Genomic DNA, 22,489 nt, shown 5'->3' on the forward strand with positions numbered 1-22,489 from the left:
TGCAGAACTCAAGCGACGAGACAAACAATAAACACGTTCGGTTATCTAAAAATTATGTAATAAAATAGATATACGTGTACCAGTACACTTGTACAAACAAAATTAACTAAGAAAATGAAAAACATCACAACTTAAAGAGTTGAAAAATAACAATAGTTCTCCGAATCTCCTGTTTGTGTCAGCTGTAAATTATAAGACATTTTATATCGTTGGCTCGAATTTTTACGATATTCGGGCAGATTTTCGCCTCACTTTTACATTTAATCAAAATTTTAGAGCATACCACTTATTGTCACTCGAAATCTGCGTCAGTACGATTCGTGAAACTTTATCTGATCGAGTTTATTTCCGAGAGTAAGTATGTATATAATATTCCACGAAGGTGTGGAATTTAGTCGCGTTGTGGCGCTCGTGGCCACTGGAATATAATCAGTTTCTCGTATCACGAGTTCTAGTCGGTAAGTCGACGAGAGAGCAACCAGCACTGCCGACGACATAGCCGGGCGATCAGCTGATTTCTGCTCCAAAATTGTATTTGATTCTACAGCAGGTCTAATTAAACCGGTAGGTGATAATATAACGGTAGTTTGAAGTTAATATTGTTGTGGCCGAATATAAAGTTCTGTGGTCAGTAAGAATTCGATAATGATTGCGCGTAGATTGTAACGTGGCTGTGTTGAGTCATTATGGATCAGGTGTTTGTTATTAAAAATATAGAGATTTAGAAAGAGTGAAATACGTTAAACTCGCAGTGTAATTGTTGGATTCTGTTGTTTCTTGAAGGTATTGGAAGGTAGGCTGTCGAATGGAAAATAGATCATACCAATTTTATTAACGCATGGTGATTTTATAACCAAGAAATCCGAATCATTACTGCAGGATAATCTTATTTTCGAAACTGCATAATAATAAATCGTAGTTAATTAAGACCTATTTTATCGGTTGAGAGACCTATGTTAAAACTGCAATATTTTGTTTATTCAGTAATCTCGAAATTGATCATCCGACGTACATAATATTTTCCGTACAATGCCTTCGTGGCGCGTTTACTTACAGCTTATAGCTACAAGCTCTCGAATATCATATTAAAAACTTGTTTACTTCAACACCTGACGTAGAGGCCGTGGGGGGCATTAGCTTATTACAGGTTACAATCTCGACGGTTATAAATTAGATGATAAATTATAAACGCTTTGAAAAATGAGATTTTTTAGGGCAACATAGACATCTTTTTGAAATATTCTCATCGTATACTGTTACATCGACGATGGATCCTAATAAAAAAGACGTACTTCTCGAGTCCGGTAACAAGTTACGATGTATCTTTCTTAGATTAGTTTTTTCCACTCGCGCGTTCTCAAAAAGTTGACATAGCTGCAAGACAACCTAATTTTTAAACGGCTTCGCGAGATACTCACTGCGATAATCATGCAAAATACAGATTCCCATCAAGCAGAGATTATCTAAATTGATTGATATACATCATCGCATCAGAAGATACGGATCTCGCTCTATTATTAGATAATAAATAGAATGCTTGATTGCCAATGCTCGAGTTCCTTTTGTTTGAAGACTGATATAAACTTTGATATAAACTCTACTATTTCATTCGCTTTTAAATTTTCTCGAAATTCAATTTTAAGACGTTCTCATTTTTTTTACTGGCGCTTCTAAAAAGCTCCGTTGACGCTTTCAAGGAAGCCACTTACCTTTACGTATATCCCTAATATACTCCTTAAATATTCATAACATTTTTCTCGTAGAAGCTTTAAAAATATTTTTCTAAACTTCCAGCGCAGGCTCTACCATAATGTCGGATAATCGTTTCCGTTTCGCTATCGATCGCGGCGGCACTTTCACGGACGTTTATGCGCGATGTCCGAATGGGAAAATTCGGGTAATGAAACTCTTGTCGGTGGATCCTGCAAATTATGAGGACGCCCCTCGAGAAGGAATTCGCCGAATTTTGGAGCAGGTAAAATTCAACTCGGCATTCCAAAATGAATGAACCGGTTAATTTTGCAAAAGTTGAATAATTTTCTTTAAAAAAAAAATTCAATCAGGAAACCGGAGTACCCATTAGAGGCGAGATCGATACCTCGCAAATTGCGTGGATTCGAATGGGAACGACTGTGGCGACGAACGCCCTACTCGAGAGAAAGGGTGCAAAGATGGCCTTGCTGATCAACGAAGGCTTCAGAGACTTGCTGTACATAGGAAATCAAGCTCGACCCAACATATTCGATCTTGTGAGTAGAGGATTCATTCGAAAAACGAGACGCTTTTCAAGGCGATAAAAAGCTCTGAAGAGCGAGGGGGCGAGCGCGCGAGCTCTGCAGAGCGTATAGCAGCCCAGTAGCTATGTAGAGTCATAATAAATAACGTTTGCGTAGGAAGTCGCGACGCCGGAAGTCCTTTATTCGGAAGTAGTAGAAGTGCAGGCTCGAGTTGTGCCCGCTTTACCGGGAAAATGCGAGCTGCCGAAAAATTCATGGAGGACAGTCAAAGGTTCCACCGGAGAGGAGCTTTTTGTGAGCCAAGAGCTGAATGAAGAGAAATTGAAACGGGATTTGAAAAAGCTCAAATCCAAGGGGATTGAGAGCTTAGCAGTTGTGCTTATGCACAGCTACACGTAAATTGCTCATTTTTATGACGTGCGACTCACTCGAGAGGAATGAGCATTTTTTTCATTACGCGTGATTTTTAATTTTACACGACGCTTTCAGCCATGCCGAGCACGAAATTCGCGTCGGACAGCTGGCCAAAGAAATTGGCTTTGAGCAGGTCTCTCTATCGCACGAGGTCATGCCGATGACGAGAATAGTACCTCGAGGATTCACCGCTTCGGCTGATGCTTACTTGACGCCGCATATCAAGACTTATTTGAAAGTAAGTGTTTTTTACAGATATCTACTTTGCAAGATCTATTTATAACAAATCGATTATATTACTTTTTAGGGATTCTCGAAAGGTTTCAAAGACAATCTCAAAGGCGTCAATGTGCTTTTCATGCAGAGCGACGGTGGACTGACGCCCATGCACTCGTAAGTAATTTTTTTTTCAAAAATTTTACTCCATGTACGCCCACAGTGAGCCTAGCACTTGTTCGAACGTCATGAACTGCAAGCTCTCGAAAGCTCTAAACCATCAGCGCAACGAGGAATTTATAGCTAATACCGCTTGGAACTTTGACAAAGTCAGATACAACTGTGTGTATGTGTGTGTGTGTGTGTGTGTATGGGTTAGCTCTGATATTTTGAAAAATCCGTGACAGGTTTAATGGCTCGAGAGCTATACTGTCGGGTCCGGCCGGCGGGGTTGTTGGCTACGCGATGACCACTTATCAGAAGGAAACCGAGTTGCCCGTGATCGGTTTTGACATGGGCGGCACTTCGACCGACGTCAGTCGTTTCGGCGGCAGTTACGAACACGTTTACGAGAGCACAACAGCCGGAGTTACGATCCAGGCAGCCCAGGTAAAGCAAAACATTTTTCACCCGTGCGCGAGCTTTTTTACTTTTTACTTTTAATACTATTCGAATCGTATTTTTTTTTTATTATATTCGCGCGCAAGATTATACACTTTGATGCCTTTTTTTATAAGCCCGCGCGAGCGCGCAAAGAGGAAATTTTTTATTAGCATAACAAAAAAGCTCGCAAGCTCTCGGAGAGTACAGCGGTGCATCAAGGCATCGTAGTGGGCGGATAAGCTTGCAAGCAGCGCGTGTATACGCTCTCGTGTCTTTCGACCTTCGATATATACACATGCCTAAAGCGACGAATTTATTGCCCGGCAAAATCTAATAACGAAAGGTGCAACTTAATTTACGTGTGGTGGCGCGATCGAAAATTCGCTCGGCTAGAGAGGGAAGGAGAATCTCGAATGCTGTTTGGGAAATAACGTCGCGTGCATTTTTCGAAATTTCCTCTCTTCCCGCTATTTCCAATTTACGAAACGACTTTAGCGTCGAAACGAGATGAATCGGGAGAATGCCTTGGGCAGAGAGAAAAGCAAAGAAGGCCTGGCAAAAAAAAGCTCTTTCCCATTTTAACAGCTCGACGTAAATACGGTGGCAGCGGGTGGCGGCTCGATGCTCTTCTTCAGATCGGGCTTGTTCGAGGTCGGGCCGGAAAGTGCAGGAGCTCATCCGGGTCCAGCTTGTTACAAGAAAGGCGGTCCTCTAGCCGTGACTGACGCGAACTTGGCCCTCGGCCGACTTCTGCCGGAATACTTTCCGAGGATCTTTGGACCGAAGGAAAACGAGCCGCTCGACAAGTCCCGAACCCTCGAGGGCTTCGCCAAATTGACTCAGGAGGTATTTAATTGTTTTCCTTTTCTCTGTACCGAACACATTTCCTATATAAAATTTTCGTCCGCAGATCAACGAGTTCCTCTCATCGGAGGGCAAATCCGAGGGTGAGAAGATGTCCATCGAGGAGGTGGCCATGGGCTTCATCAGAGTCGCCAACGAGGCCATGTGTCGGCCGATACGCGCGCTAACTCAGGTCGCTATATAACTACACGCATAGAACTTTAATTAACCGAAGGAATCAACTAATACGAATTTTCAATGCAAACATCAGGCGAAGGGCCACGATACATCGCTGCACGTTTTGGCCTGCTTCGGGGGCGCCGGAGGGCAGCACTCCTGCGCGATAGCTCGCTCCTTGGGCATGGGCACGGTCTTCGTTCACAAATACGCCGGTATTTTATCGGCTTACGGCATGGCGCTCGCTGATGTCGTTGAAGAAGCTCAAGAGCCTAGCGCTGAAACTTACAACGAAGGTATATTGTGTCTTATTGATAAAATGCTCCTGCGTAATAATATCCTCCTTGTTATGAGGCGATTACGTTTTCCTTTATTATTTCGAGGAATTGAATAACGCGTGTAGCTACAGCGTTAATGAAGCTGGAATTATTATTATACGAAGCTAAATAATGGAGCCGGGAATCGTTGTTTTCACTGCCCGAAATAATGTTTAAAAATCAACAATCATTGCTTATAGTAACGCATATGGCCCTTTTATTATTCACATTACGTTACTGACGTTAATAATGCTGTGATTATACAGTCGAGAGCGCAGTGGTGTTATACTTTCAGTCAGAATTAATAGCGAGAATTTCAAGAAACCCTGAAATATTCGTAAACGATTTAATAATTCGCCTCACCGACTCCAAACAACGCCTATTTTATTCATAATCTCTCGCAAGAAGCGCGATTATCACACACACAAACATACCAACCGCGCGCAACTCTCGCAAAACTCAGACGCATACTCCATTAAACTGCAAACTCGATCGATCCTCTCTCCTCCCCCGCAGAATCGTTCGGCCGCTTGGATGAAAGATTCAACGAGCTACGCGAAAGGGTGAGGTCGAAGCTCGCCTCCCAGGGCTTTTCCGAGGATAGAATCGAGACCGAGTGCTTCTTGCATTTGAGATACGAGGGAACCGATTGCTCGTTGATGTGTACCCCGAGTCTCGAAAAGAGTTTGCCTGGACCACGACACGGAGACTTCGCCACCTCGTTCGTCCAGCGTTATCAGAAGGAATTTGGATTCACTATGCCGGATAGGAAGATTCTGGTGAGCGACGTGAGAGTTCGAGGCGTCGGCAAAACAGAAGTTCTGGAGGAGCCGACTTTGGGAGCGTCGAGTCTGCCACCTAAGCCGGACAAGGTAAATTAGTTGCAGGAGCTCCTCGTGGAACTTAATATTGAGTTTCAAGATCGCGCGCTCGAAGACACTCGAGGAATTTGTTTTTCATTGTTGTTGGATTGTACAGGGCTGTTATAATAGGATTTTGAACGTGAACGTGGTTTCAATTTCACTCTTTTATGATATTTTCGAAAGTATAATCAGCACATATTTTCAGAAGATTTTGTTTAATTAGAAACAACAATACGAACAAATAGGCTTTTATTTCAAATAGTAACGAGCCCTCTATACAGAAAGTAATTTTATTGAAAAATAATCGTACGTCAGCTAAAACTAATCAAACAATAATGAATACTCCGACAAAAAAAAATGACGAGCGTATACACGTGGATTTGCATGCTTGTTGCAGAAAACAAAGGTGTATTTCGAGGGCGGCTATCGGGAAACAGATGTGTATCAACTCGCGAGCCTATCTGCCGGCCACGTAATCGATGGACCAGCCATCATAATGGACAGTTTGAGCACAATTTTAGTCGAGCCCGGCTGCAGCGCACAAATCACCACGCGAGGCAACATTAAAATCAAGATTGGAGCCGGTCTCAAATCAAAAGTCGGTACGGATCTTGACATGATTCAACTAAGCATATTTTCCCATCGATTTATGAGCATCGCCGAACAAATGGGCAGGTACGTATATCCTACGCACGTGTGTGTGTGTGTGCTATACACTGGATGCAGTAGTGAAAAGCGAAAAAGCTCTCTTTTTCGTTTATCGCGAGGGGAGAAAAAAGACGTATATAGAATCGCACGTGCGCTTTCTTCGCAGAATCCTGCAAAGGACGTCCATATCGACGAACATAAAGGAGCGACTGGATTTCTCCTGCGCCGTCTTCGGACCTGACGGTGGACTCGTGTCTAACGCTCCCCATATTCCCGTTCATCTCGGAGCCATGCAGGAGACGGTGCAGTATCAGATAAAGGCATTCAAGGGTATCTTCGAGCCTGGCGATTCGATACTCTCCAATCATCCGTCGGCCGGTGGATCGCATTTGCCCGATCTCACCGTCATCACTCCTGTTTTCTACCAGTGAGGATTTTTCAATTATGTTTCACGTCATCGAATACTCGATTTTCGCATTTCAATTCTGAAGCTACGGACAGTTGATCGACGCGTTGATGATTAACTCTGTTTCAAATATTTGTTGAGAATATTATTGAAGCTAAATTTAATACCTCTTCGTTGACAATTCAGGGACGTACCCAAGCCTGTGTTCTTCGTAGCCAGCAGAGGACATCACGCGGATATTGGCGGCATAACCCCTGGATCGATGCCACCGCATTCTACGATGCTGATACAAGTGAGACACGAACAATGAAAATATAATACAATTTTTTCGAAATTGAAATACTTCGAATATCTAATAAGCGTTCAATTAAAATTCTGCAATAACGCCGACTCGCGCCGGTGAAAAATTAAAACACTGTAAATTTCCTTCAAAAGACGCGCGAAATTGACGTCCTTTGTGTAAAGCGCCCGAGAAAAAGGGCGCCTGTATTATAATAACGGTTAATTTAAAATTTCGTAATAACGCGAGACTTCAATCATTTGCAGGAAGGCGCTTCATTTAAAAGTTTCTTGTTGGTGCACAAAGGCGTGTTCCGCGAGAAGGAAGTGACGGATGAATTGATGGCACCCGGCAAAATCCCCGGAAGCTCCGGGACAAGAAATCTCACGGACAATTTGAGTGACCTTAAAGCTCAGATCGCAGCTAATCTCAAGGTAAGTTATTTCCCTTAATCAGCTGTCCAAAGATGATTAGCACGATCTTATATAATCTTTTCGTTTTGCAAAAGGGAGCCCAGCTGGTCAACGAGTTGATAGACGTCTACGGGCTAGACGTGGTTCAGGCTTACATGAAGCACATCCAGGACAACGCCGAGCTTGCAGTTCGCGAGATGTTGAGATCGGTGGGTAGAAAGCTTCTCGAGAAGTCGAGTCAGAGCATCGTCACGTCGTCGGACTATCTGGACGACGGCAGCGAGATAAAAATGAAGCTGGAGATCAATGTCGAGAAGGGAGAGGCCGTGTGCGATTTCACGTGAGTGTATAAATATGATTCATCGAACGATTTATCGATCCTTGATACACACTGCGTCTCACACACACACACACACTCTCTCTCTCTCTCTTTCTCTCTCTCTGTACAGCGGGACGGGCTACGAGGTTTGGGGCAACTGCAACGCGCCGCGCGCTATCACTTTATCAGCTTTGATTTACTGCCTGAGAAGCATCGTTGGACGCGATGTACCTCTCAATCAGGTGACTATGCTCTAGCTTCGTCATTTTTTATTTGTACAAACATACGCGGAAATTTATTGAAATAATCCTCAATGGAACACATAACACACACACACACACACACACACACACACACGACTCTAACTAAACGAATGAACCGTGAAAAGGGCTGCCTGAAACCAGTGAAGGTGATAATACCCCGTGGCTCGCTGCTGGATCCTTCGGACACGGCTGCTGTTGTGGGCGGCAACGTGCAGACCTCTCAGCGCGTCGTCGACGTAATTCTTAGTGCGTTTGGCGCGTGCGCCGCATCCCAAGGCTGCATGAACAACATCACCCTCGGGACCGAGGAGTGGGGCTACTACGAGACCGTCGCAGGAGGCAGCGGAGCTGTAAGTCCACCTCGACTGTATTATTTACGCGGGAAAAAGGCAAACTCGTTATATTCCCGCAGAGAGTTATGCACTCGTTAGGTATTCATGAGCACACGGGATGATTGCGTTTCTCGGCTTTAAATGTCGAATATTTCTTTCTTTTCGCGATGATTGATGAGATTCGGGTGTACAGAGGTCGAACCATTGATTCGCGAGACGCAGTTTTCGAGAGCACACGTGCGCGCGGATGTGAGTTTGATCAAACACGGGTAATCACACTTATGATGAATATTCATCAATGGATGGTAAACTCATTTGGAATTAAACGCGGAAATTGGCAATTAAAAATTAGCTTTTTCAACGAAAAAAAAAAAAATCAACAAACTTTCTCACTGCGCAGTTATACGGACTCGCGGGGAAAACTCAGATTCGAATCTGTATTTATGCAATTAGTTCGAATGCGAAATGCAATCTGACATAACAATTACGTATCGCCAGCTGTGTGAAACACTGCTGATTAATTAACAGCTTCGTTACGTAAAGTACGTCTGAAAGAACCACTCGAGCTTTCGCTCGATATAACTACATACGCGTATATAATATCGACGAGCTTTTGCAGCAGTAATTGCCTAAAAATAACATCGATCTGTTATATCGAAAATCCGTGAAATATATACTCGAGCAGTTGTTGGCGATTTCATTCGAATGAAATAATACACACGTGCGTCGTTTGAGCGCGCACTGTTTGCAGTAGACATAAAGCCGGCTCTTTTTCGTTAATCATATCGCGAATCATACTATGAATCGTATCCATACTCGTTAACTCTCTTCCTGAAAAGAATAACATCCCCGGCGCGCATGAATAATTCATTCACGCTTCGTTTTCCCCGGAATTCGATAAAAATATGGCATGATCCGAAATGTCAAATGTCAACAAGAGCGACGTAGTAATAAATATTATCGAAACATACACATATGCAGGGTCCAACATGGAACGGCAGAAGCGGCGTTCACACCCACATGACCAATACGCGAATCACCGACCCTGAAATTTTGGAATTGCGATATCCGGTAATTCTGCGAAAATTCTCGCTGCGATCAGGAAGTGGCGGCGATGGTGCTCACCGAGGCGGTGATGGAGTTATTCGGGAAATTCTGTTCAGGTGAGGCTCTCTCTCTCTCTCTGCATGCAAACGCACATCAAAGAATTCGAAAGAGCTGCGATCGGCTTCGATAAATCTACATGAATTGCACGCATTTCCGATGCTTCGCGTAATTCGCATTCCATGACATAACGGCTATTCAACTAGATAATTTCATTTTTATAAAATTGTTCAAATTCGGAACGAACTGTATCATTGTTAATACGTAGAAGCAAATGGTGAATGCTAATTAGGCATCATGTCGAGAATGCGCGCAGTACACACGTTGTAAACCGCAATTCCGGTACGAGGGACAAAAATAATGATATGGCTGATTGCATTCCATCGCAGGGCGCCTATGACACTGTCGGTATTGACCGAAAGAAGGGTTCACTGTCCGCCGGGACTGGAGGGCGGCGATCCCGGAGCTCGAGGCAGGAACACGCTCAAGCGAGTCGACGACAGGACGATCAATTTGGGGCCGAAAACTGCCGTGGCCGTGAACCCTGGGGTAATTATCATTGAATTTATGTCGTATTTTTATTCATGACTTTCTGGCACAACGAGCTAAGAACAACAAGTCTATAAAAAAACAGTTGTAGAACGGGAAGTGCCGCATGGCGAGGCCGCGAGTGAATTAATTCGCTAAACAAAATTGATGAAGTGATTGTTTGCTCTGATATCGAGCGCAATACACGCGGTCGAGTTGACTTGGCCGCGCGCGGCAAATTGACCGTAATTAATTCTTCCACGGGCGTGCACGCGTAACGCGGAGCGTAAAATCCAATCAAACACACGTCCGCGCGTGTCTCTGTTTTTACCGATGCGTGTACACGCTTTTCTCTTTGTCAAGCTCGTGTACATGGATTAGACATGAGAAGCTTCGCCGATGAAAAGGTGCTGATTATCTGGGTATAAGAATTTTCCCGTGATCGAGATCGAAGCGCGAATGAAATTTATAATTATACAACATCTGCAGGCTGGAATATTTTAAAGCGTTTTATTGGAAACGCATATCGCGTCTGTTATACTTAACTCCTTGATTGTGCGGTTGGAGCTTGTTTTTTTCTCTTCTCTGCTCGATTCAACGAGTTGCCAGACGGCGCGAATGAAAGAAGCGCGATAACATTGGTTTTAAATTATTGACGCGCGCGCTAATTTCAAAGCCTTGTCGTTAATTTAATTCTTCGCTCCTCATTTTTCGCGAAATTTCATCCTATAGCATCGAATCCATGGCAAACTCGTCCAGGAAGAAAATTTATCTTCCACGCGGGCCAAATGTTGATACGGGAAAATCGTACGAATTTGCTCAGCTCAGCTTCCGTTTTCTTCGGACGTGTAAACTCACAGCGAGTCTACGCGTAACTTAACAAAAACAAACACTGCAACGTAGCAATCACAGTAGGGAGCCTCGAGCATTTATTATATCCACAAGCGGAGAAAAATTTCCGGGCAAACATCGGAAATACCAGCCGCCGTAGTAGTAGTGCGGGTGAAGCATTGATAAAAAGAAAGAACATCCATCAAGCTTGCATAAATTCCGAGATCCCGAAGCGTAAAGCCAACCAGTGGATGTACACCGACGTTGTGTACTACTACCCTCCACGAACGAGAACTAACGGCGAGGAGGAAAAAAAGCGAGCAAGCAACAAAGCAGACGTATACGGAAATAAAATTGCAGCAGCAGAGCAGCGGTGGCCAATTCGTGGGGGAATGCATAAAGAAAGGGAAAGATTGTAGAGCGGGCTACTGCAGCCGCGGAATAAAAGGATCCGCTGCTTTATGCGTCCGCGACCTCATAAAGATTTTATCCTTCCTTCCTTTCCGCGAGCTGTTTCAACGCATTCGCACGTCGCGCGCTCGCGGTGTCCTCTTCTTTAGGGTGGTGCCTTGGAAAACGATGCTTTATATTCAATGCCGCGCGAGGCTCTTCCTTTTCGAAGAGTCCGCGCAGAGATTCTGTATCGACGGGGATTTCGGAAAGATGCGGGCTTGTTTTGGCGATGCTGTTTGAGATATTCTTGGAATTTATATTTCTATTCGTGTGCGCCAGAAAGTCGTGAAAATGAAAAATTTCAATTAATACCTTACACGCTTGGATTTCTCTTAGGATGTTTTTATCCTGGAAACGCCTGGCGGCGGGGGTTACGGTGAGCCGAGCGAAAAGCCAGTGTTCACGAAAAGGACAACAAGAACCTTCCTCGAACGTGGCAGTGTTTTCGAATACCGAAAAGCTCAGGAATCCGTTTGAGCGGCGCCATAAAATGCACGTGTGCCGACTTTGTCGCGATTACGTTTTGGCCGAACCAGTCCTCTCAGCCTCAGTGTGCAATTTCAAGATATTTACAGGGAGAGCTGTTATTATTTTTTATCGTTGTTTCAATCATGAAATTTGTAGTTTGATTTGAGAATAAAAATCTATATTTATGTATATGACACAAGAGAACGTTTTCTTTGGCGAGAAAAGTTGACTCCGGCAAGACCCTCGTCAAGTGACCGATCACGAATATACTTAACGTCGAGCTGGCTGTAATGTGAAAACTATATACTCGACGGCGACCCAGTATTTTACTCTTTCCCGTATAAACAGCGCGTGAAATATACGTGCAGCGACTTTGAAAAATCGTCAGGTTTTCTATGCTTATTTGTTTCGCTCGGAGGAATATCGCTTCTCGGCCTTTTTCCTACTTCAGCGATATCATTATTTCCATCGATTCAACTGAGCATAAAAGAGCCTCCATTGAACGAGCGCCTGATAATAATGAATGAAGGCAACGGCGCAATATCATTCACGAATACTTCTAGATATTCGAATCATCCGATCCCGATATCCGGATACTTATAGGAGCGCCGTATTTCGAGGAAACGAAAAATTGCCAGAAAAAAAGGATTCTGGGTTTTTAGAGGATTATCTGTATTCCTCGAATTGATTACTGATATAATGATATTCGATGTAAGCCGAAAATTTTCTGAATAGCCGTTACTTATTTTTGTATTAATTATTACATGAAAGCTTAACAATGAAATTAATCAATGAGAACACACTGCCAAAATTATTGAAATATTACACAAAAGCAGCAAAGAGACTCAATTATAGATTTCCAATACAAACGCGAAAATAATTAATAATCCACAACGTATACACACTCGCCTCCGCAGTTCACCTCGTGATTACACGCGTTCCGCTAAATTCAATCAATCCCAATCACACGTTCCTCGAAGACGCGACAATAAAATCTGATTTCGCTCCGTAAACACACATCACCCGCTAAAGCATCGTCTCCTCTTTCTCGCTCCGACTTCTCTGGCAAACTGTCGCGCGTATATCATCAATATCCGCTTTACGCCATGTTGGCACTGAATTCCCGAGCGAGCCCGGGGGCACAGTCTTATTTTGATAATGCGCTCCTTTGACGCGCGAAAAAGGGGGAAAAGCAACACACACATACACACAAGTATATCTTGATTGAAAAGCTTGCAGGCTCTTTTATTTCCAGGTCGGTGAAAAGGAGTAGAACGCGCTGATCTAACGCTTCGCGCCATTGAGGCAGCGGAATTTTCGCCTTTTACTTAATTGCACTATTTTTTAGGAGCTATAGGCACGCGGTTGGGTGTGAAGGGGGGAAATTCGTGTGAAAGGATGATTTCAATGATAAGGTCTGATGTGTGGGATATGGAGTTTCAATGGAAGAGTACGTTAAGGTGTGTTGTACATCGATAGAATAATGGGAAATTATCGAAAGGTGCTGGTATCGTAAGAGTCTATTGAACAATATAGAAAGCTCATGCGTCACGTCGTCGGTTATTCTTCTGGTAAATAGATACAGGTGTCGGCGTAATGAATGACGCTTCTCTATACAGAAATATCGAAGTGGATGAATAGGCATAAACTGAAAATCGCAATTGATCACCAGCACACACACGGAGCACACATCTCATCGTAACCCAAACTAGCCCTGGTAGTCAAACATTCGCGAAACAAACACACTTACTCTCGACAACAGTTTCCGCAAGACAAACAGTTTCGCGGCTGATGTACACCTCGACACTCGGAGTTTCATCGAGTCAATTCGAGGGAACAAAAAGCCAGTGGAGAAATGCAAAAAGAATCCCCCTTGAAAAAATCAACTGGTTTTCGAAATCAGAGCTTATTTTCCGATCCGCGCGGAAAAACCCATCTCGGGGTTATTTCAAGCGCTTGTGCAATTAAAGCGATATTGGTACGCGGCAGCGTATAATATACGTTTCCTCGCGCAATCTCTCGACTATTCGGTATTTCGCGTATGTACACACGCGTCGCAAAGGTTTTCTCGAATAATTACATCTGCTCGGGATTTCTGTTTGGATTATCGTCACAGCTTTGCTCAGCTGCGCTGGGAAACACGTCTAAAATTCGAGGCGACCCACGTGAGGCAAACAGCTTCGAGTCTGTATACGCGATTCGCTTTTATTCCACTGTCCCCCTCTAATGAGCCTCGTATAAATTATACGTTATTTCGGAGCTGTTATAGCAATAGCGAAAACATCCGAGATTCCATTTCGGAGCTTGTTTGCCGCCGTGTGTTTGTAATTATGATAATCGTTTGGACTTTGAAATAGTCGCAAGGTTGCGTGAAAAAAATTCCTTCAACCTAGCTAGAACGAGGAAAATACGCGTCTACTCTGAACTAGATAAAAATCCATACGAAATCCACGATTCCGCAAAGCCGCTTTCCACGGCCCACCTGTATTTGCGATCGATTCAGCGAACAGCCCCCCGATGTGTCCTCGTAAAAAATCTCTGTCGAACGAGAAGAACAAAAAAAAAATCAAAACCACGACCTCCAACGATCCACAATTCGAGTTCCTATCTCTCTCTAGCGGTGTCCCAAAAACATTATCTCTCGCGAATCGCTGTTATTATTCTCCCTTATCTAATTTTCATCGCAATGTATGCGCGCACTGAAAAAGCGCTATTATTCGAAGCGTCGCTGCGCGAGAGCGGAAATTAATGTGCCCTACTTACGGCGGCGCTAATCGCCGATATCAATCAATACAGACTCCCAATTCGGCGATTCGCATACGCATGTCTTCCGAGAACTCGTGAAAAGACACCTGTGTCAACATAGCCGCTCGTCCGCGTATAAAAGTAAAAGCCTTATCGTCGTCGAGTCAGTACAAGATAGATCGTCTTGAATCAAAGTTCTCCAGATTTCAAAAGCCACATAGTCATGAGATTCGCAATTTTCGCTGCGCTGCTGGCGCTATTCGCTTTCAACGGCGCGTCCGCCTTCTTCTTCCCGGACAACGATATCTTCCGTCCGTTCCAGAGGCCGATGCAGTGGATTGGCGATCGTTTAAACGGCGACAACAGACGCCCTACGCCCAGTTGGAGGGACTCTACCACCAGGCAACCTTGGAGGCCACTGGCTAACGTTTTTGGACAGAACAACAACAACAACAACCAGCAGGTACCGACCATGTTCCCACCGCATCCAAAACTGGTCGCGCCTAGACCAAGCTACTTGGGTAACTCCAACAAGATGGGATCCTGGTCCTTGTCGTCGAACAACGACGCCATCCCCGAGATCACCGTGGGACGCATGCCGGAGTTCAAGCCGGAGGACTACTACCCCTACGGCAAGAAGTAAACGGGAGAAGCGTTTGGGCCTTTAGCTTGTAAGGGGTGAGAGGTGTCATCGAGATGTATTGAAATAAAATGATGTGTATACTTGAGATGAAGGATTTTGTTTCTGCGTGTACTATTCGTTTTTCACCATCTACTAGATGACGTCGGTGCGCATGACAATGTATACGTTTCTCGTAATCGTTATATTTTAACTTAGGAAGTAGTCGATATATTTATTGTATAATTTTATAACAATTGTAATTTCAAAGGGAAATATCTTTGGAATTATGAAACACTGAAAGGGCGCATTCCACTCATTTGTATTTAAAACAATTCTTTTCGAAACGGAAATATTTTCCGTTGAATCGTTCATCCTGCAACAATCGGAGAGCCTGAAAATATATGCATTCTTACAAAATACCAAAGTAATCCGCATTATAAAATATCATATTGAATAAAATTACGCTGAGCGTACTAAAAGGTTTCGTTTATTCTCCGAAAACACACTCTCCACCCACTCGTACATCCGAATTAATCCCCGAAAAAGCTGAAGATAACCGCAACCAGCCCCGAAAAAACGCTCTATCAAGCGGCTCTCAAAGCAAAAACAGCAAGACGCACATCCTTACACATAACGAGCTTTCCGGCCCACCTTCATAAATTCCGCAAAGAGCATCAGCTCTCTTCTCTCGCGAATGCCGCGTCTACGCGCTCGTTCTCTCTCTCTCTCTCTCTCTCTCTTCCTCCGCCTTTGCTCTATACTCTCGGCCCTCTCTCTCTCTCTCTCTTACGCGCGGGCGCAATGAAGAAGTGGCATTACGTACGTGCCGAGCCCATTCTCACGCCCGGCACCGCGAGCTATTATAATACACGCAGACGTGCCTCACATAAATCCTCGGGCTGTCCCCGCGAGCAAGAAAGGATGCGCCGGAGCTTGCACAATTTTCTTCCTTCGAGAGGGAGAGAGATAGAGATAGAGGGAGGACTGTAGCTTCGAGCTTTTCCAAAGGGATAGCTCACACACGAGAGTGTATCGAAAGATCCGCCTTATTCCGGTCTTTTCGAGGGATATAGAGGGAAGAAGGAGAGGATCGTGAGACGCAACTGTCGATGCTTTCATTAGGAGCTTGGATTTATTTGAAGAGCTTTTTTCGAAGAGTGAATTCGCTGGAATATATACGAACTCAGTGCGGACGATACGATTCGATAATGAGTGTACGAGAGCTGAGTAATATATGAAGAACGATGGGGATGTTCTGAAAAAACTGGTCCCTCAAAGCATCCTAATCAAGCTCGAGCTCGCCTTCTTCCGCGCATACCTTGCCCAGCCTTCAAATCGCATAATCGCGATTTATAATGCATCGCGCAGCCAATAAGACACAATGAGACGATGGAGGGAGTATATGCTCGGGATGCATAAATCAGGCGACCGTAAATTCCCTGCGGCGTCGGCAACCCCCCCCCCCCTCTCTCTCTCTCTCTCTCCGCTATTACATCGACGCGCGAGAGCTTACACGCGCCTTGTATATAGGGTATATAGAGCGAGAGCAGCAGAGGCAGCAGCAAACGAGCCGCGTTATGCATAAAGGGCTGCTACAGCAGCTCTCTCTCTCTCTCTCTCTCTCTCTCTCTTGCGTTGCGCCTAATCCTTATACGACGATTTCCGGAGAATCGATTGCCCGGTATAAATCGAGCCTTCTCGGCTCGCTGCCGCTGCTGTGCAGTTATCTTACTCGAGAGACGGAGACTCTCTGTACGTGCGAGCTTCGGGACACGTACGACTGAACGCGTAAACATTCGAAGTCGGGGATAATCAAGGGGAGAGTCCGTTGATCGCGCGCAGTGATCTAGGCAAGCTTCTATACTTCTCTGCTCGACATTTTGTTTTCGATGCTTCGTGTGTTCGAATAGTTTATATTGTTAATAACGACGCAATTATAACACGACGTGAGGCTGTACGAGCGAAATCATCGAAATACGACGAAAGTTTGAAGCGCTTTGAAAATATATCTCGCGCAATAATTTTCAGAAGAGGCTCTTGAAATTTTGGTCGTCTGGAACGAATGGCAGCAATAATAACGCGACTGCAGTGCCGCGCACTTTTCAGCGCGGAAACTCGATAGGCCGTTTTAAATGGAAGCTCCTATATGGTGGAGTCCGAGAGGACATATTTGGGATGTTGAAGGGGCGAGTCGTCGAGCATTTACCTGCAGAAGTTTGATGGGATGGTGTATGGCGCCAGTTTCCAAGTGCGCCTATATTAGGACTTTTGTTCGTGTCAGAGGCTATATTTGTGCGGTTAATGGTCTACGAATTTCTCTGAAATTCTATTTCAAATGATAAAGGCACTAAATACCGTGAAAAAGCGTTAGCTTTGCCGAGCTCGAAATGAGATTGAAAGGGGGGAACCTCTGAATGATGAATAAGTTATTTGGCGAAGAGCCCTTCAAAAGCTTCCAAAAGGAAATTCAAGCGGATTCTCCTTCGAACTTCATCATCAATATTTAACTCCTGATTGCGGCTTCCAAAATAAATAAAATGCCATTCCGAAGCGCTGCCCGGCATCTCTCTCGCACACAGTGCCCTTATTTGCTTCATCAATACCTCACGTCTCCCTTCCTTAATGAGGCAGAGAACACAAACGATCGATATTTAGCATCGTCCCCGCTGCGACTGGGGACTTATTAATTTCGAGCACGTCGTCAATCACCCGAGCCCTACATTTGAATATACCTATACGCCCTTCGTCGGTTCGTTATACCAGGTATATATACCTACCGCTTCAGATCAACAACGATTCGAGAGTAAGACGCTCGCGTTTAACGAGCAACACCGCTTCGCAAACATTGATACCGCATTGATAAAATATCCCGGCGCATCGCACTCGTTATCTTTTTGCTTCCTCTGTACATACACTCCGTTTCTCGCTTATCTCGTCTCAGCCTCCGCGAGAGAGATAGAGTACACTCGCGCATTTAAACGCTGTACAACGGCTCGGCAGATCCCTGGCCTCCGCTAGATATGCAAATATTCGTGATTTAACACGAGCTACGTGCCACGGAGCTTCGCTCTCTGTTTTCGGCGATGCGCATTTCGCTGCGCAGGGAGAGACTTCCTCGTTATCTTTCGCAAGCGGAGAGGAGCGAACCGCCGTTAGCGAAGCCGAGACCCGTAACAAACATCCGCTGTGTCGGATCTATAGCGGGGCTAACGGAGAGCGACGAGGAGACGATGGTCAACAGTCCGAGGGACACCTCAACGGTGGAATTCAAATATTTATTGCCACTCACGGTGAGAGGGTAGAGATAGACAATTCCGATTTCAGAGGTACGTCAGAGAAAACGGACGCAGATATCCGAGGAAAATGGAAAATCTTTCTCGCAAAGTGCGCTGCACTGCCAGCCTTAGTGGAGGAGAGACGCGTTGAAGTTATCGCGCGCCGGCAGGAAGAAGACTCCGAGCTCTCGTCTGTAGTTCGCCAACTTATCGATCGGTGAGTCGATGCTCGATTTCTTCTTATCCGAGTAAACGTTCCCTTGTCCCTCTCCTCTGTATACTATACGCGTTCTCGAGTGAGCTTGTCTCGGCAACGAGAGCCCTATTGTTGTTCCTCGCAGTTGTCAGCGGTATGCGTGCGGGATGGAAAATTTTCGGAAACTTTTTATTAAAACGAGTAACGACGGCATAACTTTGTCTCGCGACGCCATAAAGCTCCTCATCTGATTATGTCGATATATACAGAAGGAGTGTGGCGCGCAGATGTTGGAGTCTATATTCCTCGGAGCTGGAGGTATAGAGTATAACAAAGACAGATACTTGACTCGGGGAGCGATAAATTCCTTGCCTCATTACGCGAAAGCTCGAAATACGGGCTGCGTAAGCTCTACCTCTCTAGCTCTCGTGAAATTTAGCGGAGTCGTTGTTTTCGATGGCGTGATTTTCTTGCAGCCCTGCGCGACGCATTAATAATTTCATATACCAGTCCCGGAGTGGCTGGCTGCATGCGTGTATACTCCCTGATTTAGCGACTGTAAGGGGACATTGCGCGAGCGTCGTCTAATTGAAAGTGCAAAAACTTTATGGGACTTTATCTTCCTTTTGAATTTAAGCTTGGTGAATAAGTTTCTCAGTTTTCTCTTGATCCCGTGATCGTGATGCTTCTTGCAGAAGAGTATCCTCTCGATGCTGCAGATCGTTATGCCCAAGACCATGCCGAAAACCAGCAGCAAGAAAGCCGGAGCTGCCTCGTATATATTAATGGGATCTATTACCAGGATATCGGTTCGACATTCCGGTGTTTTTGCGGCCCACCGCTTCACCAATCTGGCTCGAAGACCGGTTTCTCGGATTTTGGCAACTCTGGTGGGATATTCGTTCAACGTTATGATCGCTTACATTGTCATTTTAAAGCTGTTTTAAAGATGTATCTTACCCGACTTTGATCAATTCCACGAAGGAACTGTTGGATGCCACGAATATCGACGAATCGGTTGGTCGAATCAGGTATACCGATGTCAACTGGCAGATCTGCTGATTGTCGAAAAGTTTCTCGATCATCGGGTAGGCGACGTTGACGTCTGTGTGGTAGGCAAAGTCACCTTGGAGAATGCGCCTTATGCCTATCGCGGGTGACATGAATTGTTCGTTCTCGGGTACTTTGATCCATCGCTTATAGTAGAACTGCTGTGCCTCCCAGTCGGACCTCTGGTTTCCCAAACTTTTGTAAATACCAACGTTTCACAGTAGCATACAAATGTATGTGTGTGATTACCTTTATGAAAAAGTTGAAATAGAGACTCGGCTCAGCCCCGAACTTCAGACTGGTTTTCGCCAATTCGTTCAAAGAGTCGTTGATCTTCTCTAAGGGTTCGCTTAGACGTGCTGACACTACACTGGCTGAGTAATAGTTGTATATGAGCAGACTGAACAGCATAGTTTGAAGGAAAGCGATACGGCAGGAAATATGAGTGATTTGAAGATCTGAGCCTGTGTTAGAAATGATTTGATGCTCGTAAAGTCCAGTATGTGACATAGACGAATCTTCGTAATTACCTTGTTGACATACACTTCCAATGGTGAACAGAAATGCAGCTGAGTACCTTTCGAATTTGTCACTAATGTGCTCGGCTACCAGCACCCAGGCGAACACGAGAACCGCCGTTGCGATGAGCACTACTATCAAATACCAAGTGGCACTAGCTAAAGGTCTCAGAAAATGATTGACTTTGATGTGCTTGGCCTGAGTTGTACGAAACATGAAACACGTTCTGAAAAATCGTCATTTAATCGTAGTTAATGATTCAATGTCATTCGATTTTGAAATTATTTGAGTTACCGAAGTGGCCATGCTGGAATAGGTGCGATCATCGACAATCTCTCGGGAGTTAGTATACCAGTACTTCCACCCAATTCTGCTGTTCTTTCCAGAAGCATCTTAATCATAGGTCCATTTCTGTTCGTAGCTTTCCAAACCGTCAGTTCCTTGGCTTGGATACTGATTGTGCGCAAAATAACGATTATGGTTATTCTTGTGTATTACTTCCATCATAATGATTCACGCGCGATGTAACGCGTTATTTAGAACTTACGTAAAATTATAATAATCAGATAGATGTAACCATACTGCGTATGTAAATTTTGGCATACTGTCATTCTGCTTTGTACTATAATCCTGAAGATATTTTTCTAACGGTACATCTTTCGGTCTACTTGTCACCTACATTTTGCATTCAAAGACAATAATCGCATGTTCATTGAACCATGGAAAATCAGATTAAATCGATCGATAAAACTTACAAGCCCTGCCATACGTAAATTCATCCCATGAAAATTGGCCCTCCTCCTGAATTTAGACTGGGTTAGAGTTATGTTAAATCCAGTTACGTTATTCCAAGTCCCAAGTTGCGTTATGTTAAGTTTTCCACCTCGATATTTACAGAGATTGAAAGCGTCGTACAAAGAAAAATTCGCGCCTTCAGCAACAGCTACTACCAGATCAGTTGATATACCGTACTCGGTATCGTTCAACATGCTTATGCTCTCACTATAGTTATTACCCAAAATCAACCAATAGTGCTGTTCGCCGTAGAGTCTTGCCACCGTAGCCTGTTCGTGAAATAATTGAAATCAGGTTTGAATAAATAAGTGTTCTTAATTTCAAGCATATCACACTACTTGCCTTGTTTAAGAGGTATTTGGCTTCCGCAGCAGTGTAGCATCGTAAATCCAAAAAAATACCCAGTCTTCGATATAGTGTGTATAAGAATGGTTTGATCGTAAAATTTACGTGCAACTGAGTTACCGATGAGAATATTCCTATATCGCTGAAATTCTTCGTTAAATCTATATCACCTAAATAGCATACGATTATTATAATTTGCAAAATATTGATTGATAAAATAATTAAATCTGCCATCTGTATTGATTTTATGAATACGCTTTTTGCTATTGAACCTTGTACATCACTGCATGAAAATCCAACGACATACCCAGCTGTCTTATATTTGAAATAACTCACGATAAAAAAGTTATCTAAATTTGCATTGGAAAGCTTTAGAATTTGAAAAATAAGAATAATTTTTAAATTCATCTTGAAAAAAAATTAAAATAAAATAAAAACAAGCATGTGCTCGACGAACTGACTGACGAAATTGTTTCTTTTATCGTATTCTTTTATGTACTGACCTTTTTAACACCACTTGCCCTGTATTGAACAAAAGAAACGGTCGTTAGATTATTTAATGCATAATTTCATAGGCTTATTCGAACTCCACTTAGCTCCAATGACATATCTAGGTTTATGTCGTGAAATACCTTATTCAATAAAGGAATAATGTTTTATAGCACTGGATAACCTGCATGCAATCGCATCGTATTTACTCATATTGACATATCAGCAAATATTTTGATGCACGAAGAAACAACGACAATCTACATAACTAAACGAGCATATCTTTTTTTATTTTTGTCACTGTCAGTAAATAAGCTAGACATTTGAGAGTCATAGATTAATGGAACAATCAATGAAAATCGTGATACAGACACACTTAATTTCCGCGAAATGGCATTTTTAATGCAAACAAAGATGATAAACAAATTCGCCGGGAATACAGATCGATTAAGAATAATCTTGATAAGTACAGCAGAATATTAGGATCACACAATTTTACCTTAGTTTGTAATTAAAATAAAGCAACTGTTCTACTCCTAAAACGATCCAAGATAAAAATGCGCTTAATGCTAAAAAAATAAATGCCGGCCCTATTTCATTTAAGGCTACTTCTTCTATTTTTAAAACATCCACTCGACAAAGTGGTTTTCTAGCTAACCACCGTTTGATTTGACAATTTCGTACTCCGGATTCAGTAATTTTTGCGAAACTGGGAAAAGAGAAATAATCTAATAAGTT

At 43.7% G+C, this 22,489-nt stretch overlaps 2 protein-coding genes across 4 annotated transcripts; one reads left to right on the top strand and one right to left on the bottom strand.

Annotated features, from left to right (window-relative positions):
- The first annotated feature begins 393 nt into the window (after window positions 1-393).
- Window positions 394-11,911, top strand: LOC100119512 (5-oxoprolinase). 3 transcript variants are annotated; one of them, XM_031924720.2, is made up of 21 exons: window positions 394-564; window positions 1,795-1,975; window positions 2,064-2,249; window positions 2,394-2,632; window positions 2,727-2,889; window positions 2,959-3,044; window positions 3,275-3,476; window positions 4,056-4,316; window positions 4,381-4,506; window positions 4,585-4,786; window positions 5,324-5,679; window positions 6,068-6,345; window positions 6,485-6,745; window positions 6,911-7,016; window positions 7,271-7,438; window positions 7,513-7,757; window positions 7,867-7,978; window positions 8,125-8,349; window positions 9,313-9,494; window positions 9,825-9,984; window positions 11,584-11,911. In XM_031924720.2, the coding sequence occupies exons 2-21, from the start codon at window positions 1,811-1,813 to the stop codon at window positions 11,722-11,724; spliced, it is 3,864 nt and encodes a 1,287-aa protein (XP_031780580.1). In that variant the 5' UTR covers window positions 394-564; window positions 1,795-1,810; the 3' UTR covers window positions 11,725-11,911. The 3 variants fall into 3 exon arrangements, with proteins under 3 accessions (XP_031780580.1, XP_031780581.1, XP_031780579.1); XM_031924721.2 differs by lacking the exon at window positions 394-564 and adding an exon at window positions 599-783 and having other exon boundaries at window positions 11,584-11,724; XM_031924719.1 differs by lacking the exon at window positions 394-564 and adding an exon at window positions 600-793 and having other exon boundaries at window positions 11,584-11,724.
- A 4,696-nt stretch (window positions 11,912-16,607) lies between these two features.
- LOC103315869 (ionotropic receptor 75a-like) lies at window positions 16,608-21,180 on the bottom strand. The gene is made up of 7 exons (XM_031924723.1): window positions 20,878-21,180; window positions 20,670-20,797; window positions 20,417-20,575; window positions 20,134-20,348; window positions 19,853-20,067; window positions 19,514-19,785; window positions 16,608-19,440 (listed from the first exon to the last, which is right to left on the bottom strand). Exons 1-7 carry the CDS (start codon window positions 21,109-21,111, stop codon window positions 19,053-19,055), a joined length of 1,611 nt encoding a protein of 536 aa, XP_031780583.1. The 5' UTR covers window positions 21,112-21,180; the 3' UTR covers window positions 16,608-19,052.
- Window positions 21,181-22,489: the final 1,309 nt, after the last annotated feature.

The sequence above is a fragment of the Nasonia vitripennis genome, chromosome 2 (genome assembly GCF_009193385.2).
Source record: "Nasonia vitripennis strain AsymCx chromosome 2, Nvit_psr_1.1, whole genome shotgun sequence".
Taxonomy (NCBI): Eukaryota; Metazoa; Arthropoda; class Insecta; order Hymenoptera; family Pteromalidae; genus Nasonia; species Nasonia vitripennis.

What these genes read in the sequence shown, in the direction of transcription:
- LOC100119512 (XM_031924720.2), top strand. Translation starts at nt 1,811, where the DNA reads ATGTCGGATAATCGTTTCCGTTTCGCTATCGATCGCGGCGGCACTTTC. An exon ending in AGATCGCAGCTAATCTCAAG is followed by an intron (nt 7,439 to 7,512) that starts GTAAGTTATTTC and finishes GTTTTGCAAAAG; the next exon opens with GGAGCCCAGCTGGTCAACGA. An exon ending in TCGCAGGAGGCAGCGGAGCT is followed by an intron (nt 8,350 to 9,312) that starts GTAAGTCCACCT and finishes ACACATATGCAG; the next exon opens with GGTCCAACATGGAACGGCAG.
- LOC103315869 (XM_031924723.1), bottom strand. Translation starts at nt 21,111, where the DNA reads ATGTTGAACGATACCGAGTACGGTATATCAACTGATCTGGTAGTAGCT. An exon ending in TCTGATTATTATAATTTTAC is followed by an intron (nt 20,576 to 20,669) that starts GTAAGTTCTAAA and finishes GCGCACAATCAG; the next exon opens with TATCCAAGCCAAGGAACTGA. An exon ending in ATTCCAGCATGGCCACTTCG is followed by an intron (nt 20,349 to 20,416) that starts GTAACTCAAATA and finishes ACGATTTTTCAG; the next exon opens with AACGTGTTTCATGTTTCGTA.